A 22,238-nucleotide genomic window follows, 5' to 3' on the forward strand; every position below is an offset into this window, starting at 1 on the left:
AAAGGTTATACTCCATTTATACTTATAAAATATTGGCTATATTCCCTGCATTGTACAATATATCCTTGTAGCTTAATTTATAAATAATAGTTTGTATCTCTTAATCCCCTACTCCTACCTTGCCCCCCTGCCCTTTCCCTCTCCCCACTGGTAACCACTAGTTTGTTCTCTGTGAGTCTGCTTCTTTTATATTACTACTTATATATTCACTAGTTTGTTGTACTTTTTAGATTCCACATATAAGTGATATCATACAGTATTTGTCCTTCTCCCTGACTTATTTCACTTACCATAATGCCCTCCAATCCCACACTTGAAGCGCTGCACTAAACCTCTTCCCTTGGTCCTTCGTTGATCCCACATATTTTTATTGACACCTAATATGCACTAAGAACCCTGTGTAAGTGCTGAGAGTATCAAGACAATAACATGACGCTCTTGCCCCTGAGGGGTTCACAGTGTACAGGGGTAAGAGGGATAGATACATAAAGAGACGCTTATAGTATATAATACGTTGTGTCAGAGCTAGGCAGGGCCTTACGGGAACAGAGAGAAGGGACGCCCAATCCCGCCAGGCTGGGCGTGTGAGGTCAGGAGACTTCCTACAAGAGGTGAAACCTGAGAAGCTGAGTTGAGTGGAGATCCCACCGGGATTAGAAGGCCTTTCCTGCCCCTGCCCCCGGCCCCTGCTGCATCTCTCCCAGTGCCTCTCACACCTGATCCTCACGCCTGGAGCTACAGCTTCACTGAACTCTACGGCGAGTCCCTGTCCGGGTAATATGCTCTCCTACCTCTGGGTCTGTAACTCTTTGACTCATTCTCTACCTGCTGACCTCTTCTCGAGGTGCAAGCAAAACAGTCAGCTTTCCTAGAAAGCCTTTCCTAAGACACCTGAGTCTGGGCCTCAGTTACATCATTTGTCTTACTTCATTGTGCGTGTTTATTCACTTCTCTGCTTTCTCCAGAAAACTGCAGTCTCCCTGAGAGCAGAGGCTGTGCCTAGTGCCTGCTTCACACCAAATGCTCAGTACATGGGGAGTAAAGAGGGAGGTGGTCACGTGTACCTAGAACTCTTTTAGCTGGTCACGTGTACCTATAACACAGACTCTCCTCACAACCAAAGGAAGAACCAGAGGAAGCCTAGACTTATGTGTAATACCTCTTACAAAGATTATATGCAAAAAAAAAAAAAAAAAAGGTTCCTAGAACATACCTGTCCGTTTATCTCTGTCCAAGCCCCAGGGACTTTATCATGACCTCGGATCCAGTTATGTAAAGCTTCAGCAGACTGATCCCAAGAGATCTAGAAATGCACAAAGCACAGGTTGAACTTCTAATGCTGCAAGTCTCAAAGGCAATAGAAACATTTCTCTCCATCAGTGGCGGACATGAGTAGGGATGGGGTAGCAGCCTCTCTTGGAGATCTACCTTTTGGTGAGGAAATGGTACACTGAGAACTGCTTAAAGGTGGACGACAATGAACTAACTCTGAGATGTGTTACTGAGTTGATATAAATACCTCAGCATTTTCCTTTTTCTGGATACCTTCATACGTTGCAGCTTCTTCTGACTGGGGAATACGAGGAGCTTTTCCATCCGCTATGAGCTGGACAGCTTCCACCTAAAGCCAAAAATGTTACCTGTGTTAGAGCCCAGTGGTCAACAATGGCATGGCCTGTTTAACTGAAGTTTCTGTTTAACAGAATTACTACATATAAATCTGTCCAGAGAGTCGGACTTTGATAAAATAACTACCATTTCTTTGGATCCATAATTATGCCAGGCAGTGTGGTGGCTACTTTATGTAAAATATCCCTTGCAACATCATACCAGCCCTACAACGTGGGTATTATTAGTCCTGTTTTACAGATGAGGAAACTGAGGCCTGCAAAAAGCCTCAAGCAACTAGCTCGAGAAAAAGCAACTAGCTCAAGATCACAGAGATAGCTCGTAGGTGGTAGAAGGAGGATCTGCATCCAGGTCTATCTACTGCCAATATGCAGCCTGTACTTTTTAAAATGACCCCTTTATTTAAGCAAATTTCAATCTCCCCTTGGTGTTTCAATGGAAATTTCAGGAATATAATTGTAAAATAAGTCATTGTGGGTTGTTTCTGCTCATCATGATGATTCTAGAAAGTCATATTTAAGGAATTCAACTGGCTTTCTAGCTTAGGACACCTGGAATAAAAAAAACAATTAAAACTGTCCATGAGTTTGATTGCCTTTGGGATGTGTCCTACATCCCCTTCCATGCCACGTTTATGTTTACCTTGAGTTGAGAGCCTCTCTCCTTCACTGGGAGACCTATGTGAGCTCAGGTTCTCAGTTTTCTCTCTAAGTACTCACAGCTAAGTACTCCAACCTCCACAAGAGCATGTGGTGGGAGCCACCTGGGAACAGGGCCAAGTTTACAGCTCATTCATTCCACCTATTTCTGGCTATAATATCACCAGGTACAGGATACAGGCTTGCTCGAATGCTACTGAACACACAAAATACTATTTTGATTATAATGGTCATTTTGAGCACCTCCTGTGTGCCAGATGCTTTACACAAACGTCATTCAATTTTCACAACAACCCTGTAAGTCAGGCAGTATTATCCACATTTTATAGATGAGGAAACCAAGGCTAAAGAGGCTAAGTGACCTGCCTATTATACAACAAATAAGTGGTAGCACGAGAACTACTCTTTTAATCGTTAAATGGTACAAAGCACTGCTCTCCTCTCTCCTAAATCAATGGCTGCTCTTTATATCATCTTACTGTCCACTCTGTGTTGTACTTCCACCATATCAAACTACAGAAGACATTAAATGACATTGAAATTATCTTTCAACGTTTTTACAGGTTAATATATTTTTTCTTTGTGGTGCACATGTTTCGAGCCTTTAATCCAGAGCATATCTGAACAAATAAAACAGTGTTAAATTTCACCCTTTTACATAGACTGATTTTAAATGTTTTTGAAGAAAGCCCAAATTACATATCAAAATTTCTTAAGATTCTGCCGCTTCTTTACAATTAGTCATTATAAACAGGGTTGGAGATTCAAATATTTGGTAAAATGAATGAAGGAGTTTGATTACTACTTTATCCCCTTGATCACTGTTCTCAGAAGAACAAGTCAGATTCATAGACTAAGAAATTCTAAAGTGCAGATTTCCACCCTCAAAATACCATGCTACTGGCAAATATAAAATCTAATTTTATTTTGGGGTTTTTTATTTTTAGTACAAATTCACAGGAGCAAATTCTCAATAAAAGAAAAACTTTAAAGCTTTACTAAATTCTCCTTGATAGCATAAATATACTGACCATGGCCTTGATTCCTTCAGGAAAAAGAAATCGATTATAAAGTGCATCCACTGTATCATTGGGTTCGACATCACACGACCTCTGGAGAAGGATGGGTCCTGTGTCTAAACCATCATCAGCCCAGAAAACAGAAAACCCAGCTTTCTTATCTCCCATGATTAGAGTCCTGGGAAAAGAAGAGTTTCAACTTAAAATGTTGGTTAACTGTATCATAAGGTGATAAATTAGTGACATTAAAGTACGAGGTGTTTACAATGGAAAATAGACAGTGAATGAAACTACTGTGAAAATTACAGCAGAGCTGGGAGATGTAAACACTCATAAAAAGCAGAACTTAATGGTACTGCTACTTTATACATCCTCATCTCTGTAGTCTTTCTTGTTAACACATGCTAATGACTTTATAGTCTACTCAAAAAGGCGTTAGAGACCATCAGTACTACCCCTCACTGATTCCCAGGTGTCGGCTTGCTACTGCAGCATCAAGTAATTTTGCCCACCCATGTCCAGTTCCTACATCGTACCTGACCCTGTATTAGGCAGAATAAGATAATGGAAGATAAAACAGAAGATGATCAGTGCAATGTGAAAAGGAGAACTGATTATTAATTTAGGTTGTGTAATTCAGGTACAAGCATCACTTACAGCTGGAATTAGTTCTAGATTAGCTATAAATTGTAGTAAAAGATGGTTGATTAATTCAACTATTTGTATTTTGTATTCTATAAATCTAGCCTAAGAGGAAATGCTGGCCCTACAGACCTTATAATACATACAGTAAACCAGATATATGGAAATACAACATAAAAGAATATCAGCGAGCAGGCTGATATAGACAGAGTATGAACTGGTAGGTCAGCCATGCTCTCCAGCTAATCATTTTTACCTCTCTGAGCTACTAATCAAGCAAGACCTAAATCAATCAACCAACCAGTCAATCAACCACTCTTTTCAGAAATATTGAGGAATTAATTGGCATTGTGTTATCTAAGAGCCTTGAAAATATTCATGTATTTTGACCCAATGATTCTGCATGTGCAAGCAATGTGAATTGAGAGAAAAATACATGTTTAAGGACAAAGATATCTACTATAGTACAATTTACAAGAGCAAAAAAGAAATCAATTCATGTAATTGGTCTTAAAATACAATGAAATGCTTTTTTACCACCTTTAAACTAAGTATAGATTTTCTGCCTATCTGATAACTTGACACTAAGAGACAGCTGTGCAGGTAAGAGACAGATGTGCAGGTAAAGGAGAAAAGGTAGAGAAGGTGGGAAAGGCCCACCTTGACCCACAGTATAGTATACCTATAGGACTGGGCACCTACAGTATACCAGGCAGTGTTCTTGATACTGGGACATACGGCAGTAAAAATGTTAGACCAGAGTCCTTTTTCCCCTCAAGAGGCTTAAAGTAGAATGGGGGAAGTCACACCATGAGAAAGATAATTTCAGGTAATTCAGCATTTCCTGAAATGTACTTGAGACATTCTATGCAAAAAAAAGTTCTACGGCCAAATAAGTGTGGGAACACCTTGTACTCAGATTTCCTCTTGGAGATTATGATGCCCACATTAAAGCACATATTAAAATCTCTAAGTCCTGAGATAAAGAAATCCAGCATAAACCAAACTTGTCTGACCACAGGACCTTTGCCTGCTCAATACCTAGTTACATCTGATAGAGCCAATACTCCATAGATTATTCTTGGGAAACGCTGTTCTGGCTTATGCAGTACCTCTAGATCTCAGGGGAGTTTGTGCAACAGTAGCAATCAGTCGGGACCTCACAATTGTTCAAGCATACCTAGTTCCTTGATCACCTAGGTAAAACACAGAAAGATTACAAGCAATGGAAATGGGCCCATCTTGGTTATTTTAAAAAATCTCACCAGTTGATAGCAGAGGCTCCTCTGTGTCTGGGAAGGACAGACGGGTGATAAATGATGGAACCATGTTTAGGGCTGTCAATTACATCCATGGGGATGAACTGTGTGCAGAAGGGAAGCACGTTTAGCTCAGCACCCACGGATCTGTAGGCCTCCGCCACTTCCTTTATGGTCTTGCCCTTGACTCTCCATCTAGGGAACTTGAACACAGGGGTCCCATTTTTCTCTGCAGCCAAAGCTGAGCATGAAAGAGAAGATTATTTTCATCAAAAAAGTTTTAGCCATAATTTTGTATTACTATGGATCCACACATTGTAATTTCATGAAACATTTACAAATAAAACATGATAAAGAACAATTTAGATTCTGACCAGGATTTGACATGATACAATTTTATCAAGATGCATCCATTTTTCTAATGTGATTTTTATCTATATGTTTAAGGCATAATATGTTTCAACTCAGAAGTTTGTGGCTAGACAACGTTTTGAGATTTTAACTGAAGCTGCTTCTTTTATAGATCAAAATTGTGCCTTTATTACTGATACAGCCATTTAAAGGACATTTGCTTGTTTGTTTCTTAAGATTTGGAGTCAAGTGCCAAAACATCACCACCCCAATTAGACGTAGCCTCTGGTACAGATGGAAAACCTTGATTCCCTTCCCACACCTGTTTCCTGGGGGGGAGTCCCTTTTATCACAGGGCAAACTGTAGACTGGAACACTCTCCCCGCCAAACAGGCAGATCTCAAAAGATAAATGGAGAAAGTGATAGGGATAGAATAAGATAGTTACACAGCTAGAAATCCCACTAGGGGAAGATAGATAGAGAGAGACTTCAGGAGATCACCATAAGCTAGACACCAACCAGAAAATGCCCAGACCATCGGGCAGCTAAGCAACAATCAGAACATTTTGAAACTAAACAGACTTACTTAGGCCAATACCACAGAAAAACAGGTATAAGCCTACATTCGGCCTTGGGAGGTCTATAAGATAACAGACCCTGAGAAAAACTGCATTCTTGCATGTAGCCAAGACAGGTATACAGATGAAAGGGGAAAGAAACTAGGTGGAAGGGGACATTATACCGAAACCTGAGACAAATTACCATATTTTAGTATATGTTACCACCCTTTTGCTAATATGCATATGATTTAAATAGAGCCATGACAGTCCCGGTTAGACCATGTAGGGTCAAAGGAGGAACTAATGATGTAAGCCTTGACATCTACACAAAATGAGGAAGAAGGTGGTCTTCTCCCCTCCCATTTTTTCTTTGACTATAAAAATGTAGCCCTCTGGGGACTTCCCTGGTGGTCCAGTGGTTAAGACTCGTGCTCCCAATGCAGGGGGCCCGGGTTCGATCCCTGGTCAGGGAACTATAGATCCCGCATGTGTGCCACAACTAAAGATCCCGCATGCCGCAAAGAAGGTCCCGTACACGGCAACGAAGATCCCCTGCGCCTCAAGCAGTGCTGCCAAATAAATACATAAACATTAAAAAAAAAAAGTAGCCCTCTTTGTTCTTGGGGCTGTGCTCCCTTGCCGGCCTGCTTGTATCTCTCAAGCCTCCTATGCTAATAAACTCAGTCTTTGCCTGCCACTTTGCCTCACCCTGAACTCTTTCTGTGCTGAGACAAAAGAACCTGAGCTTCAGTAAGTCCTGACACCAGGTAAGCGGTTTCAATGAAAAGACAGTGGGTTCAAGTCCCCTCCTAGGTCAGGGATTGTGGTTCAAGTCCTAGTCCGAGGTGTCGCTGGGTTCGAGTCCCATCTGAGGAGGAGTGTGGTTTCAAAAGTGGCTGAGTTGAGCTGCGTCTGTCTAGTTCCTCCTCCTAAATTCACCCATAAGATAAGTTAGTGGAGGTGAGAGGCCAAGAGTGGAGAATCCATGCTCCCCATAAGGGTTTGCCCTATGGAAGCAGATCCCAGGCTCTTTGCTCAGGAAATGTTGTCCCTTCTGAAAGGAATGACTCCATTCTACCTGTGTGTGAAATGGAATGGCCCTCCAAAGTACAGACAGCACAAGCCCGTTTTTTCCATAATAAAAGAGCACTTTTACTAACTATATACCTTACATATATTAAGTATATATATGTTTATTCTCCATCAATAACACAAAGAAACTACATTTTCAGCAATATCCAGAAGGCATTTTACCTGCATGCTCTGGCTTCCTTTCCTTTCTCCCCATCTAATCATCAACATCCATAGACTCTGGAGGGGATGATGCGCCCACGAAGCCTAAAGGCCAAAGCCTAACAAGTCCTAAAATGGCCTTGGCCTTCAAGGTGACGCTTTAGTCAATCCATTTGGGAGAATCTGAGAGACCAGTATAATAATGTTTACAAAATGTAAATGTTCCTAAAATTGTTCAAAAAGCTGTGAACAAAACAAAATGTCAGATGATAGGAAAATGGGTAAATGGTGGTGAAAAAAGTGTGGTGAAATTGGGAGAAAATTGTGAAAGGTTAGACTGGGAAAGAAAAATGGGGTGGAAGAGACTTAGAAGTCTTCATTTGAAAGATCCACTCCACCGAGACAAGCTTGAGCCATTCAGGTGTTGCTCCCCCATATTGATTTTTGGCTGCCCCAGGACTATTTTTTGTTGCTCTAGTTGACTATACCGACAACAAAAATCGCCGCTGTCATTATTGATCCTTTTTATGAATCAGGTGCCGTGCTGAGCACTTTACATACGTTATCTCATTTAATCCATGTGAGATGGGTATCACTGAACTAAGCTTAATGAGTTTAAGTGACTTGTCCAGGGTCACACAGCTATCAAGTGGCAGAGTCAGAACTAGTTTCATGATTCTAGAACATACACTGTTAATCATATGCTGGGACCAGGTACCAGGGAAAAGTTTATTTCCCAGGAAACACTCTGAAAGGAGGTGTAAGAGTCACATGTTTGCAATTCTTCTGAAGTTCATGTACATGGTAGAGACTCTTAGTTGCCCCCTTTCCTCCCTTACCAAGGATTCCTCTACTTTAGCTGAACACTTTAGCTGAACACATGGCCACCCCAAATAAAATCTGTATTTCTCAGCCTGTTCTGCAAATAGATTTGGCCTATGACTAAGTTCTAGCCAACAGGATACAAGTGGGAGTAATATGTAAAACTTCTGGATTATGCCCTTAATAAAGGCTTGCGCTCTGCTTCCCATCTTGCCCTTTCTGCTTGCTGGAATGCAGAGTTGATAGTGGGGGCTGAAGCCACTACCTTGGACCATAAGATGGAAGCCCAGTGTTGATAACGTCAAGACAACAAACAGAAGCAGCCTTCATTGTGATAAATACCTGGCTGCCACAACAGCTGTGATGGTCAATCCAAACTTGAGAAAGGGACTTCTGTCTTATTTAAGCTAATATTATTTGAGGTCCTCCTGATTCAACAGCCAATCTGATACCCCAAATATAAGTCTTTCCAAACATCCCCCACACAAAGCTGGTGGGAATAGATAATGATGAGACAGGTAGTTAATGATGAGACAGGTAGTCCCAGTGATGGGCATCTGTCCCCTTCTGCCCTTGGGGCCAGGTATGAATTCATGAGGCAGATTCCCTCAGAATTTCCCAGGTAGAGCTAATCTTTTTCTGAAACACGAATAATTTCTAAATCAAGTGGTTAAATCCACGTGCATATGTGTTCTTGGCCCAACTCTTTTTTAGCTTGACTCTTTTTTTTTTCTTCCAGTTTTACTGAGATATAATTGATATACAACACTGTGTAAGTTTAAGGTGTACAGCATAATGATGTGACTTACATACATCATGAAATGATTATCACAATAAGTTTAGTGAGCATCCATTCTCTCACATAGATACAAAATTAAAGAAAAAGAAACAAATTTTCCCCTGTGTTGAGAACTCTAGGAATTTACTTTCTTAACAACTTTCATATATAATGTACAGCAGTGTGAATTATATTTATCATGCTGTACACTACATCCCTAGTCCTTATTTATCTTATAATGGGAAGTTTGTACCTTTTGACTGCCTTCATCCAATCACCCCAGTAACAAGAACTAGAATAAACCCCAGAGCTGATTCCTCCAAGAAAGAAAAGTAAAATTTTAGGTATATCACAGATATTGTTTCCCAACCAATATATTGCACCATACCAGTGATTTATAAAGATTCAAGTCATAAGTCACGATTTCTAGATGCTAGTTCTTATTCCCTACCTGTAGACTGTTTCTTGCACTCTTTTTCAACATAACTATAGTGTGAAAATCAGAATCATGCTGTAGGTTTGCTCTGAGGATGGCTATTTTCTTTACCTACCTTAATAACCAAGCAGTCATAGCTATAATTTGTTCTGAGATAAATGTATTCTTTATGACCCCACATCAATTGCTATTGTTGGGTGTGGCCTTCCCTGCATTCCTATTGGCACCTCTGCAACAGACATTATTCTAGATGTCCCATAGCACCTTTGGAAAGTCACAAGTGTAATTCAGGAAAAACACATGCTTGGAAATTCCTCTGAGGGACCTGGTGATTACCATGGAGGTAAGTGGAGAAACTCTTAGTACAATAGGGGCCTGCATCTTTGTCTTGAGGCCCACAGAGAAGGGAGAGTTTCTGAGTCTGTATCCACCACACAAATAGACTTGGCCTGAGAAGGCTTTCAACAGGCAGAGTGGAGGCCAGTGCAGTCCTTGATCCAGTTGTTCCAAGATACACTCACCCAGTGGGTCAGCTTTTCCATCCTTATCTGGAACTGTGAACACTCCCACAACTCGGTGGCCCTCTTTGCAGAGGTGGCTGTAGACTTCTTGTCCAAAGAGGCTCTGACCAATAAGTGCCACCTTCAGCTTGTTTTTGAAATAAACCTGCGAAACAATTCAACAGTGACAGGTATTAGTATGGATAGAAGACATATGGATAATAAACACTCTTTTTTCAATCATACAAGATGACTTGAGCATTACAAAAGGCTCAAAGATCTACACAGTAAAATAGTTATTGACATACACTGAACTCAGACTACATGCTATATAGATAGTAGTGAAAATAATTTCACATCTAAGTATTCCTCATTTTCCCTTTGCTCTAACTCCCTTGATTATTCATTATAATCATTGGGATTGCATATATTTTTACAAGGCATTTCAACTCCTTGATGAAATGAGGCCAGATGTTAACAAATAAGCATAAGTTTCATAGTTAAAAGGGGTGTAATTCTGAGCAAGATCTATTTCAATATGACAATGCTTTTATGCCCTGCAATTTTTTATGCCCACCTCCAAAAGAGGCCAAGAGCTAACATCTAGTATAACATAGGGGTCAAAAGCAGATCCTAGACTATCTAGGGTCAAACCTAGTGTCACCCACCCCTTATTAGTTGTGTGACCTTTAGCAAGTAACTAACTTCCATTTGCCTTTTTTTCCCCTCATCTGTAAAATTGGAATAACACCAACTCACACAATTCTGATCAAGGTAGATGACAATATGCATTAGGCTTAATGCAGTGTCTGACACAAAGCACTGTTTAAATAAAAGCTTTAATAATGTTTTAAAGGCTTTCCTATATACTAGACAATTCTGTGTTTTTTCACACGGTCCAGAATTCTAAAATCCTTGGTAAGTGGCATAAACTCATTTGGTCTCAAGACGTGGACTGAACTAATGAAATGTTCTTTATAGTCCTTGTAGGTTTCTTATAAGTTAATGCAGTCATTTGGCTTCAAACTTGACCTGAACTGATAATGTCACTTATAGTCTTTACTTATAGTATATTGTATTTTGCTGCAGAAAAGTCAATGTGCTTCATTACAGATACTATCCCAGACCCTGCTGTAAATTGTGTGTAAGGTCCTACGTACCATATTGACCTTCTCAAATGTGAATAATTCTGAACCCCACATTTGGCCCCGTAGATTTCAGATAAGGAATTGAGGCCTGCACATAATTTCATTTATTTTAATCCTCACAACTATCCTGTTTTCTTATCCCCCATTTTGTACCATTTTATGAATGAAGAAACCAAGACTTAGAAATATCAAGTATATCTCCAAGGTCATACTAGCAAAACAAGGGAGGGGTAGGATTTGAATCCAGGGCCATCTGACTCCAAAACCCGCAAATGTACTTAAAAATAAAATGAGCCACTACTGCCCATCTCTTCCATCTCCTTTTTTAGAACATTAACACTGATGCACAAAAATGCAGTGATTGTCAATAAATATAAACGCCACATAGATAAGAGTGGCACTAAAGGAGTTAAAGTTTTTAAGGACTGTCTTTAAGCAATTATGCCTTCTGTAAATTCTCCCAAGATGAAACCTTTTCACAAAGCTTAAGGTAACATGTTGACATGATGATTGTTAAGACGGTGATGAAGAGCCACCAGGTGAAGCAGGCTAGATGCAGGCTTGTGCATGTGGAGGTGATCAGAGGGTCACGACCTCCTATGAGCTTCCCGTCTTGGCAAAGAACCAACCCCAGTTCCCCAGAGTTCTTTCCATCTTTCATTCCTCCACGTTAGAATATATCTCCACAGGATTTGGATTTAAAATATTTTTCCTTCAATCTCAATGGGATTCATTAATATTCCAGAAAGTCATTCTAAATTAGTAAAGCCTCACTGTTAAAATCTGACTATGAGGAAACAATTTTCCCTTATTTCCCACTTTCTTAAGGGCATAGATGGCATCCCTTTTTAGGCATGAACTTAAAAGCGTACAGGTTCAGGGACCACCCCTGGTGGCACAGTGGTTAAGAATCCGCCTGCCAATGCAGGGGACATGGGTTCAAGCCCTGGTCTGGGAAGATCCCACATGCCCCAGAGCAACAAAGCTCATGCGCCACAACTACTGAGCCTGCGCTCTAGAGCCCACGAGCCACAACTACCAAAGCCCACGTACCTAGAGCCTGTGCTCCGCAACAAGAGAAGCCACCGCAATGAGAAGCCCGCGCACCACAATGAAGGGTAGCCCCCGCTCGCCGCAACTAGAAAAAGCCTGCGTGCAGCAACAAAGACCCAACGCAGCCAAAAAAAAAAAAAAAAAAGCGTATGGGTTCACATCTTCCCTGTGAGCTGATAATTAAACAATTAAGGTTTTGGTATAAAAATTCTTTTCCATGGCCAGCCAAAGTTTCTATCCCAAAAGAGCCTAGAGCTTCAACGTCTAATAGATTCTTGCAAACAAACAGATTAACTCTGTAAGAACAGCACAATTTGCCTGCAGATAATGCATGACTATTTCATTTCCTCTCATCAAAAATATCAAAATGTTCTGTAAGTATTCTATATTCAAATCCTATAATTAATGCTGTTGCTTGAAATAGAACTGACGTGTTGGCTATCTTACAAAATTTGGCTTTACCTCGTACCATTACCAACACCAAATATTTTAAGACTTCTAAAATTATTAGTCTTAAAACATACAAGAGCCAAGAGGATGAGGTGACTCAACTGTAATGTGCTCTCAGCTGTCATCTGGTTATTGGGAGTTCAATTCTAGAGTCGACACTGCCCCAGAAAGACAGTGTTTAAAGAAACCATGTCAGTATCTCTGGAAATTCTACATTCACTGAAACACTTTCTGAGCTTAGTGGTAAAACTGAAACCTTAAAGGTGAGTTTCTAGCAGTGAGAAAAATTTCAGAGTTTAAGATTTTAAGTATTTATAATCAGTTATTATAATTCCAAAAAGCTGGACTGGGATATTTCACCTTAGTCTTATTTCTCCAAGTATGATCTGAGGACTGACTGCCCGTGTTGGCAGAATCAGCTGGGAGGAAATGTTAAAAATGTGGTTTCCTGGGCCCCATCCCTGACCTACTGAGTCAGACCCTCAGGACGCTGGCACTAACTCAAAAGCATATGAGGAAGTTTGGATCCTGCCTCTGCACCTTATTAGCCCAGGAAGCTGCATTTGAACAAGCTCTCCATTGACTGACAGGCACACTAAAGTCTGCGAATCTCTGCGGTACAGGGTGTGTGTCCGCCCCCTACAAAAAAGATTTTGCCCTGGGGAGTTAGGGTCAGGAAAAAATGGTGGAAGTAATAGCAAACATTTTAACGAGACCCTGGTATGTGTCAGGTATTTAATATATGTTACCTCATTTTGATTGCCCAATGACTCCCAAGAGACAGACATTAATAAGCCATTTTACAGATGGCTTTACAGATGAAGAAATTAAAACAAAGAGAGGTTAAGATACAGCCTGGGGCTTCCCTGGTGGTGCAGTGGTTAAGAATCCGCCTGCCAGTGCAGGGCACACGGGTTCCATCCCTGGTCCGGGAGGATCCCACATGCCGCGGAGCAACTAAGCCCGTGCACCACAACTACTGAGCCCACGCGCCACAACTGCTGAAGCCTGCGCGCCTGGAGCCCATGCTCTGCAGCGGGAGGGGCCTCCGCAGTGAGGGGCCTGCGTGCCGTGGCAAGGAGTGACCCCTGCGAGGACCCAACGCAGCCAAAAATAAAATAAAATAAGTGAATAAAAAGAAAGAAAGAAAGACAATGCATGGTATTAAAAAAAAAATTAAAAAAAAAAAAGACACAGTCTGGAGTTAAATCACTACTTAGTGGCAGCTCTGAGATTCTAATCTAGTTATTACCCCAGTGCCATTGTTTTTCTATAACACCAGCTGTTCGATCTTGAGCTCAGCCTCATCAGTTAAAATCTGAATAATAATAGTACCTATCTCATAAGGTTGTTAGGAGGATTTAGTGGGATAAAGCATGTAATGTATTAGTGCAGTGCGTGGCAATAACAAAGGCTCAATAAATGTCAGCTAGTATCATTATTATACCACAAGTAATACCCAGGTAAATAAAAATGATGATAATGGATCTTTCCTACTTGGAGTGTACCATGAGGCAGGCACTGTATTGAGCCTTTTTCACCGATTAAAAAGAATGTATCAAATCCTTATCATGTCTTTAAGCCTTACCGTGATCCATTTTACAAATGAGAAAACATAGGGCTCGGGGAAGTTAAGTAACCTGTCCACGGACAGGGCTAATAAGGGGCAGAGGAAGGATTCAAACTCAGATCTATTTCACTTCAGCAGATGTGCTTCTATGGCTTTCCTATGTTGATCGTTCCCCCCCCCCCCCCCGCACCCTTCTTTTTTAAAAGGAAAATTTGGCGATAGTTTGACAGGTCAATTATGGGAAATAGTTCCATCAGACTTCCTAAGGGAATATCATGGTGGTCCTGACATGGGAAACAGCACCATTCATTAAAGGGTTAGGCTGATGACCAGAGAACATACTTTAAGGCACTCTCAGTGCCTTGTTATATTGGTGAGACAGAAGAAGGGGGCATAAAGTGACCCACAGCATTTCTAAATCCGGGTGATAAGTGCTGTTATCTTGGGGTTCTCTAGAGATAACCTTCTGCATTAGAAGAGCCTTTTGCAGGGAACAGAGCTTTTGTTTCTTAAACTATCAAATATTGCATTCCCAGGCTATCCACATCTTGGTGAAATTCTTCGGGAAGCAAGTTAATATGGACTCTGATTATGCTCCAACGATTTAAAGAAAAATACACACAGTCTTCTCTGGAAAACTTAAAGGCACAGGGCTAAGTCTGTGCTGATCCGAAGCCCTTTTGTGAAGCAGATGCTACCTTAATAGAACCAACTGAGCAGGATGTAAAATAAGGTCAAAGCTGTCCACATTAGCAATTGTGAGAACTGGCAGTTTTCCCAATGAGAACTGGAAAGGAGAAAGGACCTTCCCACAAAAGAATAAAACAAAATAAATTTTTCTGAGACACTGAGATGCCTAACTCTTAATGGACCATTCGGCACATGGTTCCCCAAATCGTGCCTGATGGTGCGCAAGATCTGTTCACCAAGCATGTTTTGAGCATTTGCCAAGCTCTGGGCACAGTGCATGGTGGGGCTGCAATCAGTGGCCTGGCAAAGAGGATTTTATTTGGCCCACAGAGCATCTGCAGAAGAACTGTGATAAGATTTTTAGGAGGTTTCACATTAGCAGGCTGAATTTCTGACTTCTCTTTAAAAATCAGGAGGTTTGTCAACCATGGTCGACATTCCCATGTGGGAACGGTCGGCTGGAGCTGAGCAGGGGCTGCCCCCTTTAACTCTGAACGTGGTCTTTCACTCCTTCCAGCCCAAATGCTACATTTGTCTTACCTGTTTGGCCTCAGGGCAGGGGGGGGGGTTGTTTGGGATCCCTAAGCTAAAGGCACAAGAGTAGTCCCTGCCCTAGTTTGGCTGAGTGCCTTTTCATATTTCATTGTCCACTTGTATTTCTCTTACGTTATTATCCTTTACCTAAAGGCAAGTTTAATCATTTGTCCCTCTAATCTATGGACTCCTTGAAAGCAGGGACTATTTACCTCTTGTTTATTGTTTTATCCTTTTTGGCTGTGAGACTCTAAAAAAATTATGTAATTTCTCTGGGTCTCAGTTTCCCGATTCGTAGAACGGGCATTATAATAGTACCCACTTCATTGAGATGTTATGAAGACTAAATGAGTATATGTAAAGCATTTATAACAGTGCCTGGTGCATACAAAGCCCTATATCCATGATACCTATTATTATTATTATTATTTCTTCAGGATTTAGATGAAGTGCTCAGTACATAATACACAATTTAATATGGTTTGAAGTTGAATCTGAAGGTCCTAAATCAAATCAAATTAGATGCCAAAGCAGAGGGTCAGGCAATAAGGAAACAAGTTAAGGACCTGGTTGCTAGAACTAGGGTATAAAGCCAGTACTTGCTTTCAAGAAGCAGGGAAAGGTCCAGCCTCTTGAATTGGATCATAAAGTAACCCTAAGTCCTGGAACCAGGCTATGAATCCAGAGCATCAGCCAGGCTTGTCCCAGACACTGGCAGAGGAAATAACAGCTAAGTAACAGAGTGCCAAATAAATATGAGGGCTAAATAGCTCCCACCATCGGGAGAAATTAAGAAGCAGTGAGCCAGGCAAGATACTGGGAGTGAACAATGATAACTAATTGACAAAGGGTCTTATTGCTATATATAGTTGCACTAGTTAATGAGATCCAGTCATATCATTAAGCTGAGATCATTAAATATTTCTAAGTCCATTTCTTTAAGACAGAGAATGGAAAAATTAATTATATCAGGAAGTGTTACGAACTTATTTCCTCCTTGGATTTTGTTAAGTTCTGAGAGATTTTTTTTTTCATTCCTCCTTCATTCTGCTTTAATACCAAACTCAAAAGCGCTGTGTGATTTAAAAAAATTTTTTTCATATGAAGGTACAATTTACATACAATGAACACACCATTTTCAATGTAAAATTCTCTGAGTTTGGACAAACACACAGTCATGTAACCACTGTTACAATCAAGATAAAGAACAGTTCCATCATCCTCCCAAATTCCCTCCCGTCCCTTTGCTGTCAATTCCTCCCCCTATCTCCAGCCCCTGATAACCACTGGCCTTTTTTTCCATCACTATAGGTTTACTCTTTCCAAAGTGTCAGACAAATGGACTCATATACATATGCAGCCCTTTGAGTCTGCCTTCTTACACTTAGCATACATATTTGAGTTTCATCCATGTTGTTGTATATATCAGTAGGCCATTCCTTTTTTTTTTTTTTCTGAGTTAAGATTCCACTATATGGATGGATATACCACAGTTTGCTTATCCTGCCACCAGCTGAAAGACATTTAAATTGGTGACTATGAATAATCCCTTTGTAAACATCCATAAATAGGTATTTGTGTGAACATAAGTTTTCATTTCTCTTGGGTAAATACCTATGAGGGCAACTGCTGGGTCATTTGAAGGGTTTATGTTTAATTTTATTAAAAAAAAGTCAGTTTTCCAAAGCAGCTGTACCATTTTACGCTCCCACCAGCCATGTCTGATTTTGAACAATTCTTATAGAACACGGTCCAAAGGATGAATCTCCATTTTCTATGGAGTAAAATATCCCAAATTCTTCACTTATTACTCCATGTCTTCCTTTGACCATTGAAGAACCTGCCTTCTTCCCAGCCATATGGCACTGCTCTCCCAAATGTATTCCTAGAGATAGACTCAGGCCCCTGACCCCTGACCATACCTGGTGCTTCCCCACAAGGGTGTTTTTGTTTATGCCATTTGCCACCTGGGATGTTCATCTTTTATTACTGAAATCTTATGTAACCCCACTATTGGCATTTTTTCATCCTTCAGGAACCCCTTCTGCTCTCCAAAAAAAGACAATTAAATGAAAGGTGTTGACAGAGGAGGCCAATAAAACAGTCATGCACAAGCCCCTTTTTCTCTGTGCCATCCAACCCAGATTCCCGTGTGCCACGTGGCAGGAGAAAGCTAAGGAGGAGTCGAGAGCTCTGCATAGGACAGCAAGCAAAATATCTGCCAGAGCAAGTTTCTTTTTGCTTATTTAAAAAAAGGTGAATACTCCCAAAATAACTAGAACTGACTGCATGGGATAAAGTGAATTCTCATTACTTGTGGCTGTCTGGGGGACAAAACCTTTTCCATTTATGCAACTTTGGGCCAGTTCTTGATGCTACTCAAGACTTCTCTCTGCTCCAAGTTTTTTACATCTGGATATGTACACATGCGCATATGACTTTGGCAGAGAAGAGGAATCAAAAAGCAAATTCTTTTATAACACAGCAAACATGCACTTCCTATAAAAGAGATGATGTACATGGGGTGGACTTTTTCTTCCCTAAACAGCTTGGAGTCTGCCTAGATGCAGGGAGGCATCTCTCCCCAGGTCCCTGAAGTGCTGAAGGCAGCGCCCCATGCAACGTGTCCTCCTTCATTCCATTTCTGGAGAGGCTGATGCAATTCCAAGGCGCGGGGCTGGGCCAGGGCTAGGTTTTTGCACCATAGTTTACTAATGTTCCAGGGTGGCTGCTTCTGCAGCGCCTGGTGATCCTAGAAATCTTGCCGCCTGCAGCTCAGGAATAATGAGCTTGCGGTCAACGGCTCGGAGTGCCATTCTCTGAATGGGCCCTGCATGCCAGTCGGGAGCGCTCACACCTCTCAGGCCGCGGAGGAGGACCCGGTTGACTTGATACCATTCTCCTCCAGGAGGTGGTCTCGGTCCTGTACCTCGGCTCCATCTCGTAACCAGGCGGAGATCTCACAATTGAAATGAAAACGGAAAGGGAACCGACTCTGTCCCTCTTGCCGAGTGACTGTTTCCACCCTGTCAATCCCAGCCAGACATCCTCAGCCCCGTCCCGGTAGAAGACAATGGCTCGCTCGACAAGCCCCATTCAGGACCCTCCCCGGACCCTTCTCTTCACTCTCCCGGTTTTAAAAACGTCGTCCTGGCCTTTAGCAAAGTAAACACAGCTGCCGTCCCTCAGCCCCGCCGCCCGGCCCGCCCTCTCCGGATCTGGAAAGCAGCCCCCGGGTGAGAGCCGGGACGCTCGCCGGGGCCGGACTCACCTGGCCGGTGGAGAAGCGCCGGAGCGCCCGGTTGCCCTGCCACAACATGCTGGAAAGGAGCGCTCGTGCGGGCGGCGCGGGAGGCAAGCGGGAGGCAGGCGGGGGCGGCTCAGCCTAGGCGCGGCCTGCAGCCTCGGAGTCCCGGGCGAGTCCCGGGACCCAGCTCGCGGCCCCGCCCCCTCATCTGTCAGGGCTCCCGCGGCCAATCGCGAGCGACTGGGCGGGGCGTGCTCCAGTCTCCCGGAGCCGCGCTGGTGCCCAGCCCGAGCGACAGCTTCTGGCGGCTGCCTCGGTGCAGTCTCACTAGCTGTGGGATCTTCTCCCAGTTACTCACACCCTCTGACGTACATAAGGATCTGCCTTAAAGGTCAGTCTGACACCCCAGGTCATGTCCTTAACATAGTCCTGAGAAGACAGCAGGCAAGTGCGTGGAGCCACGAAAGATAAACGAGTGAGGGCACCTTCGCGACGTAAGGATCCTGATTCCTATCTCGTAGTCTGATAAGAAGATTTAATGAGAGATTGTGTATAAAGCACCTGGCAAAGGGCTTGGCACAGAGTTGGTCCCGATAGATGATAGACAAATAGATGGGTAGATGGATGATAGACACCCGACAGCCTTTTCCCTCACCTCTCTGAAGAAACGCTCAAGACATGCTTTAGCTGAGCACTTGTCTCAAACAGAACTCCTTAGCCTGGCATTCAAGGCCGTCTGTAGTTTGGCACTTACTCTTATTTCTCGCTGCTCTTTTGCACATGTAATTCAGTGTGACCATAGTACTTGCCTATTCCTTCCTGGACAACGTTTCCCAGGAAAGCTTGCCACCTGTCACTTGTCACCATCTAGGCATGACCAAATTCCTTCTCTTCTTAAAGGCATAGCTCAAATGCTGCCTCCTACAGGTATTTTTCCTGATTCTTTCCTCCCTAAGCTCCTTACTTCCTCAAAGTAATCTTTCACTCCTCTGAACTGGGAAGGATTTTTGTCTCTGCAGCTCTTATGAAGCCTCAGTCTGTTACTACTATTTATGTGGCAGTCATCTTCTCTACTGGAAGCTCTTTGCAGGCTGACTCCATGCCTTATTTATCAAGATTTACAGTATTTAGCACTAAACAGAGCTTAGAAAACACTTGTTGAGAGGGTAAGAAGGAAAGAAAAAGGACCACTCTTTAAAAATTTTTTTTAAATTGAAGTATAGTTGATTTACAATGTTGTGTTAATTTCTTCTGTGCAGCAAAGTGACTCAGTTATACTCAGTTACATATATATATATATATATTCATTCTAGAAAAAGAACCATTCTTAAAGCCTGGAGAATTGCAGCAAACATCCAGGGTTTTGCTTTAGGAACTGCCCCTTGACAATTCACCCCATTTCTCTGACTGCATTTTTGTGACTTCTTGCTTCTCTTAAACTTCCAAATATTGATATTCATTTTATTTGTTCTAAACCAGGGAGGGTGGGCAAGGAGTGTGGTTTTTCCTGAGTGAAGATTCCATAGTTATATACTCCAACTCCCAACTTAAAAAAATGAGCTTATGTTTGCCCAAATATAAGAAAATATGCATGATGTCTAAGATTTTCTTCTTTAAGAACCAAAAATGTAGTCCTCTTGATAATTGGAGGTTAGGCCAGATACAACTAGAGAGTTTGACAAACAAAAATTTGCCTGCCAACCTAGACTTCTCTTGCCAGCAAAATGGAGATGAAATAAAGTAAACTTCAGAAACAAAAACTTGAGAGACTTTGTCATCAGCAGACATACAATAAAGGGAATATTAAAGTATCCTTCAAGCAGGAGGAAAATTACCTACTTGGAAGCCCGGAAATGCAGGAAGGAATAAAGACCAACAAAAAAGGCAAATATGTGAGTGAATTTAAGTAAACATTGACCATATAAACAATAATAATAATAAAATCTTGTAGATATATATATATATCCACAAGATATATATATATATTTACATGAAAATATACAAACAACAATAAAAAATTGTCGGATAGGGACTTCCCTGGTGGCCTAGTGGCTAAGGCTCAGCGCTCCCAATGCAGGGGACCCAAGTTCAATCCCTGGTCAGGGAACTAGATCCCACAGGCTGCAACTAAGAGTTCATGTGCCACAAGTAAAGATCCCGCACGCTGCAACAAAGATACCGGCGCAACCAAATAAATAAATAAATAAATAAATATTTTAAAAAAGTGTTGGATAAGTTGGGAGGGCTGGGAGGAATGGAATATTCTTTAGGCAGAAATATAATAACCCTAGATGGAAGCTCAGAAATGAAGATAGGAAGAGCTTTAGAGAGGGTAAATACAAGGACAAATTTTAATTAATATTGTCTAAAATGATTCTAATAATGTTCTGTGGAGTTCAAAAATATGTATAATTAAAATACATGACAACAATAGCATATGATTTTCAGGGAGAAAAGGTTAAGTTAAAGGTTCTAAGCTTGCAGCATTGTCTTGGAAATAATAAAAGTACTAATTTATGCTAGACTTAATAAGTTAAGGATGTATATTCTAATCTCTAGTACAACCACTAAAATGATAGTAACACAATGTATAACTACCAAGTTAATAGAATGTAAAATTATTAAGACAATAAAATGATAAAAAAATCAATCCAAAAGAAGGCAAGAAAGGAGAGAAAAAGGAACATGGAAGAGGCGTGAAAAATAGAAGGAAATTAGTAAGATGTTAGATTTAAGCCAGTAATTGCGGTAAATGAAAATGGACTAAATGTTTTAACGAAAAGACAAAGATCATCAGGTTGGTTAAAAAATAAAACTCTGATGAGAGAGACTCATAAAATATAAAGATTCCGAAAGCACTCATAAAATATAAAGATTCCAATTTTTTAAAAAAACACTCAAACACTAGCCAAAAGAAAATGTTAATCTGACAGGAAGATAAAAATTCTAAGTTTGTATACACTTAATAACACAGCCTCAAATTTTATAAAGCAAAAATTACAGAACTTCAAGGAAAAATAGACAAACCTGTAATCATACTTGAAGACTTTTTAAATATTGTAATAATTTTTTATTGAACTATAGTTGATTTACAATGTTATGTTAATTTCTGCTGTATAGCAAAGTGATTCAGTTTTATATATATATATTCTTTCTAAAATTTTCTTTTCCATTATGGTTTATCACAGAATATTGAATATAGTTTCCTGTGCTATACAGTAGGACCTTGTTGTTTATCCATTCTCTATGTAATAGTTTGGATCTGCTAACCCCAAACTCCCACTCCGTCCCTCTCCCACCTCCCCCCACCCCCATGGCAACCACAAGTCTGTTCTCTATGTCTGTGAGTCTGTTTCTGTTTCATAAAAGTTCATTTGTGTCATATTTTAGATTCCACATATAAGTGGTATCATATGGTATTTGTCTTTCTCTTTCTGACTTACTTCATACTTGAAGATTTTTAACATACTTCTCTTAATAACTGATAGAAGCAGGCAAAATATTAGCAATGATACAGAATGTTTAAATGAGATGATTAATGCATTTGGCCTAATTAAAACATTTAGAAGCACCCAACTACCAAATACACATTCTTTTTATTTATTTAACTTTTATTTGCATTTATTTTTTGGGGCATTTATTCTCGGGCCATAAGTT

General features: G+C 41.0%; 1 protein-coding gene across 1 annotated transcript in view; it reads right to left on the minus strand.

Moving 5' to 3' along the window:
* ALDH1L2 (aldehyde dehydrogenase 1 family member L2) overlaps positions 1-18,774 on the minus strand; it is a 56,655-nt gene extending 37,881 nt beyond the window's left edge. Inside the window, exons 1-6 of the mRNA XM_036865571.1 lie at positions 18,606-18,774; positions 9,911-10,055; positions 5,215-5,449; positions 3,320-3,485; positions 1,520-1,621; positions 1,214-1,303 (exon numbers count right to left, since the gene is read on the minus strand). Of these exons, the coding sequence (XP_036721466.1) occupies positions 1,214-1,303; positions 1,520-1,621; positions 3,320-3,485; positions 5,215-5,449; positions 9,911-10,055; positions 18,606-18,653 (786 nt within the window). The 5' untranslated portion in view covers positions 18,654-18,774. The remainder of the gene's footprint in view (positions 1-1,213; positions 1,304-1,519; positions 1,622-3,319; positions 3,486-5,214; positions 5,450-9,910; positions 10,056-18,605) is intronic.
* Positions 18,775-22,238: the final 3,464 nt, after the last annotated feature.

This window comes from Balaenoptera musculus, chromosome 10 (genome assembly GCF_009873245.2).
Source record: "Balaenoptera musculus isolate JJ_BM4_2016_0621 chromosome 10, mBalMus1.pri.v3, whole genome shotgun sequence".
NCBI lineage: Eukaryota > Metazoa > Chordata > Mammalia > Artiodactyla > Balaenopteridae > Balaenoptera > Balaenoptera musculus.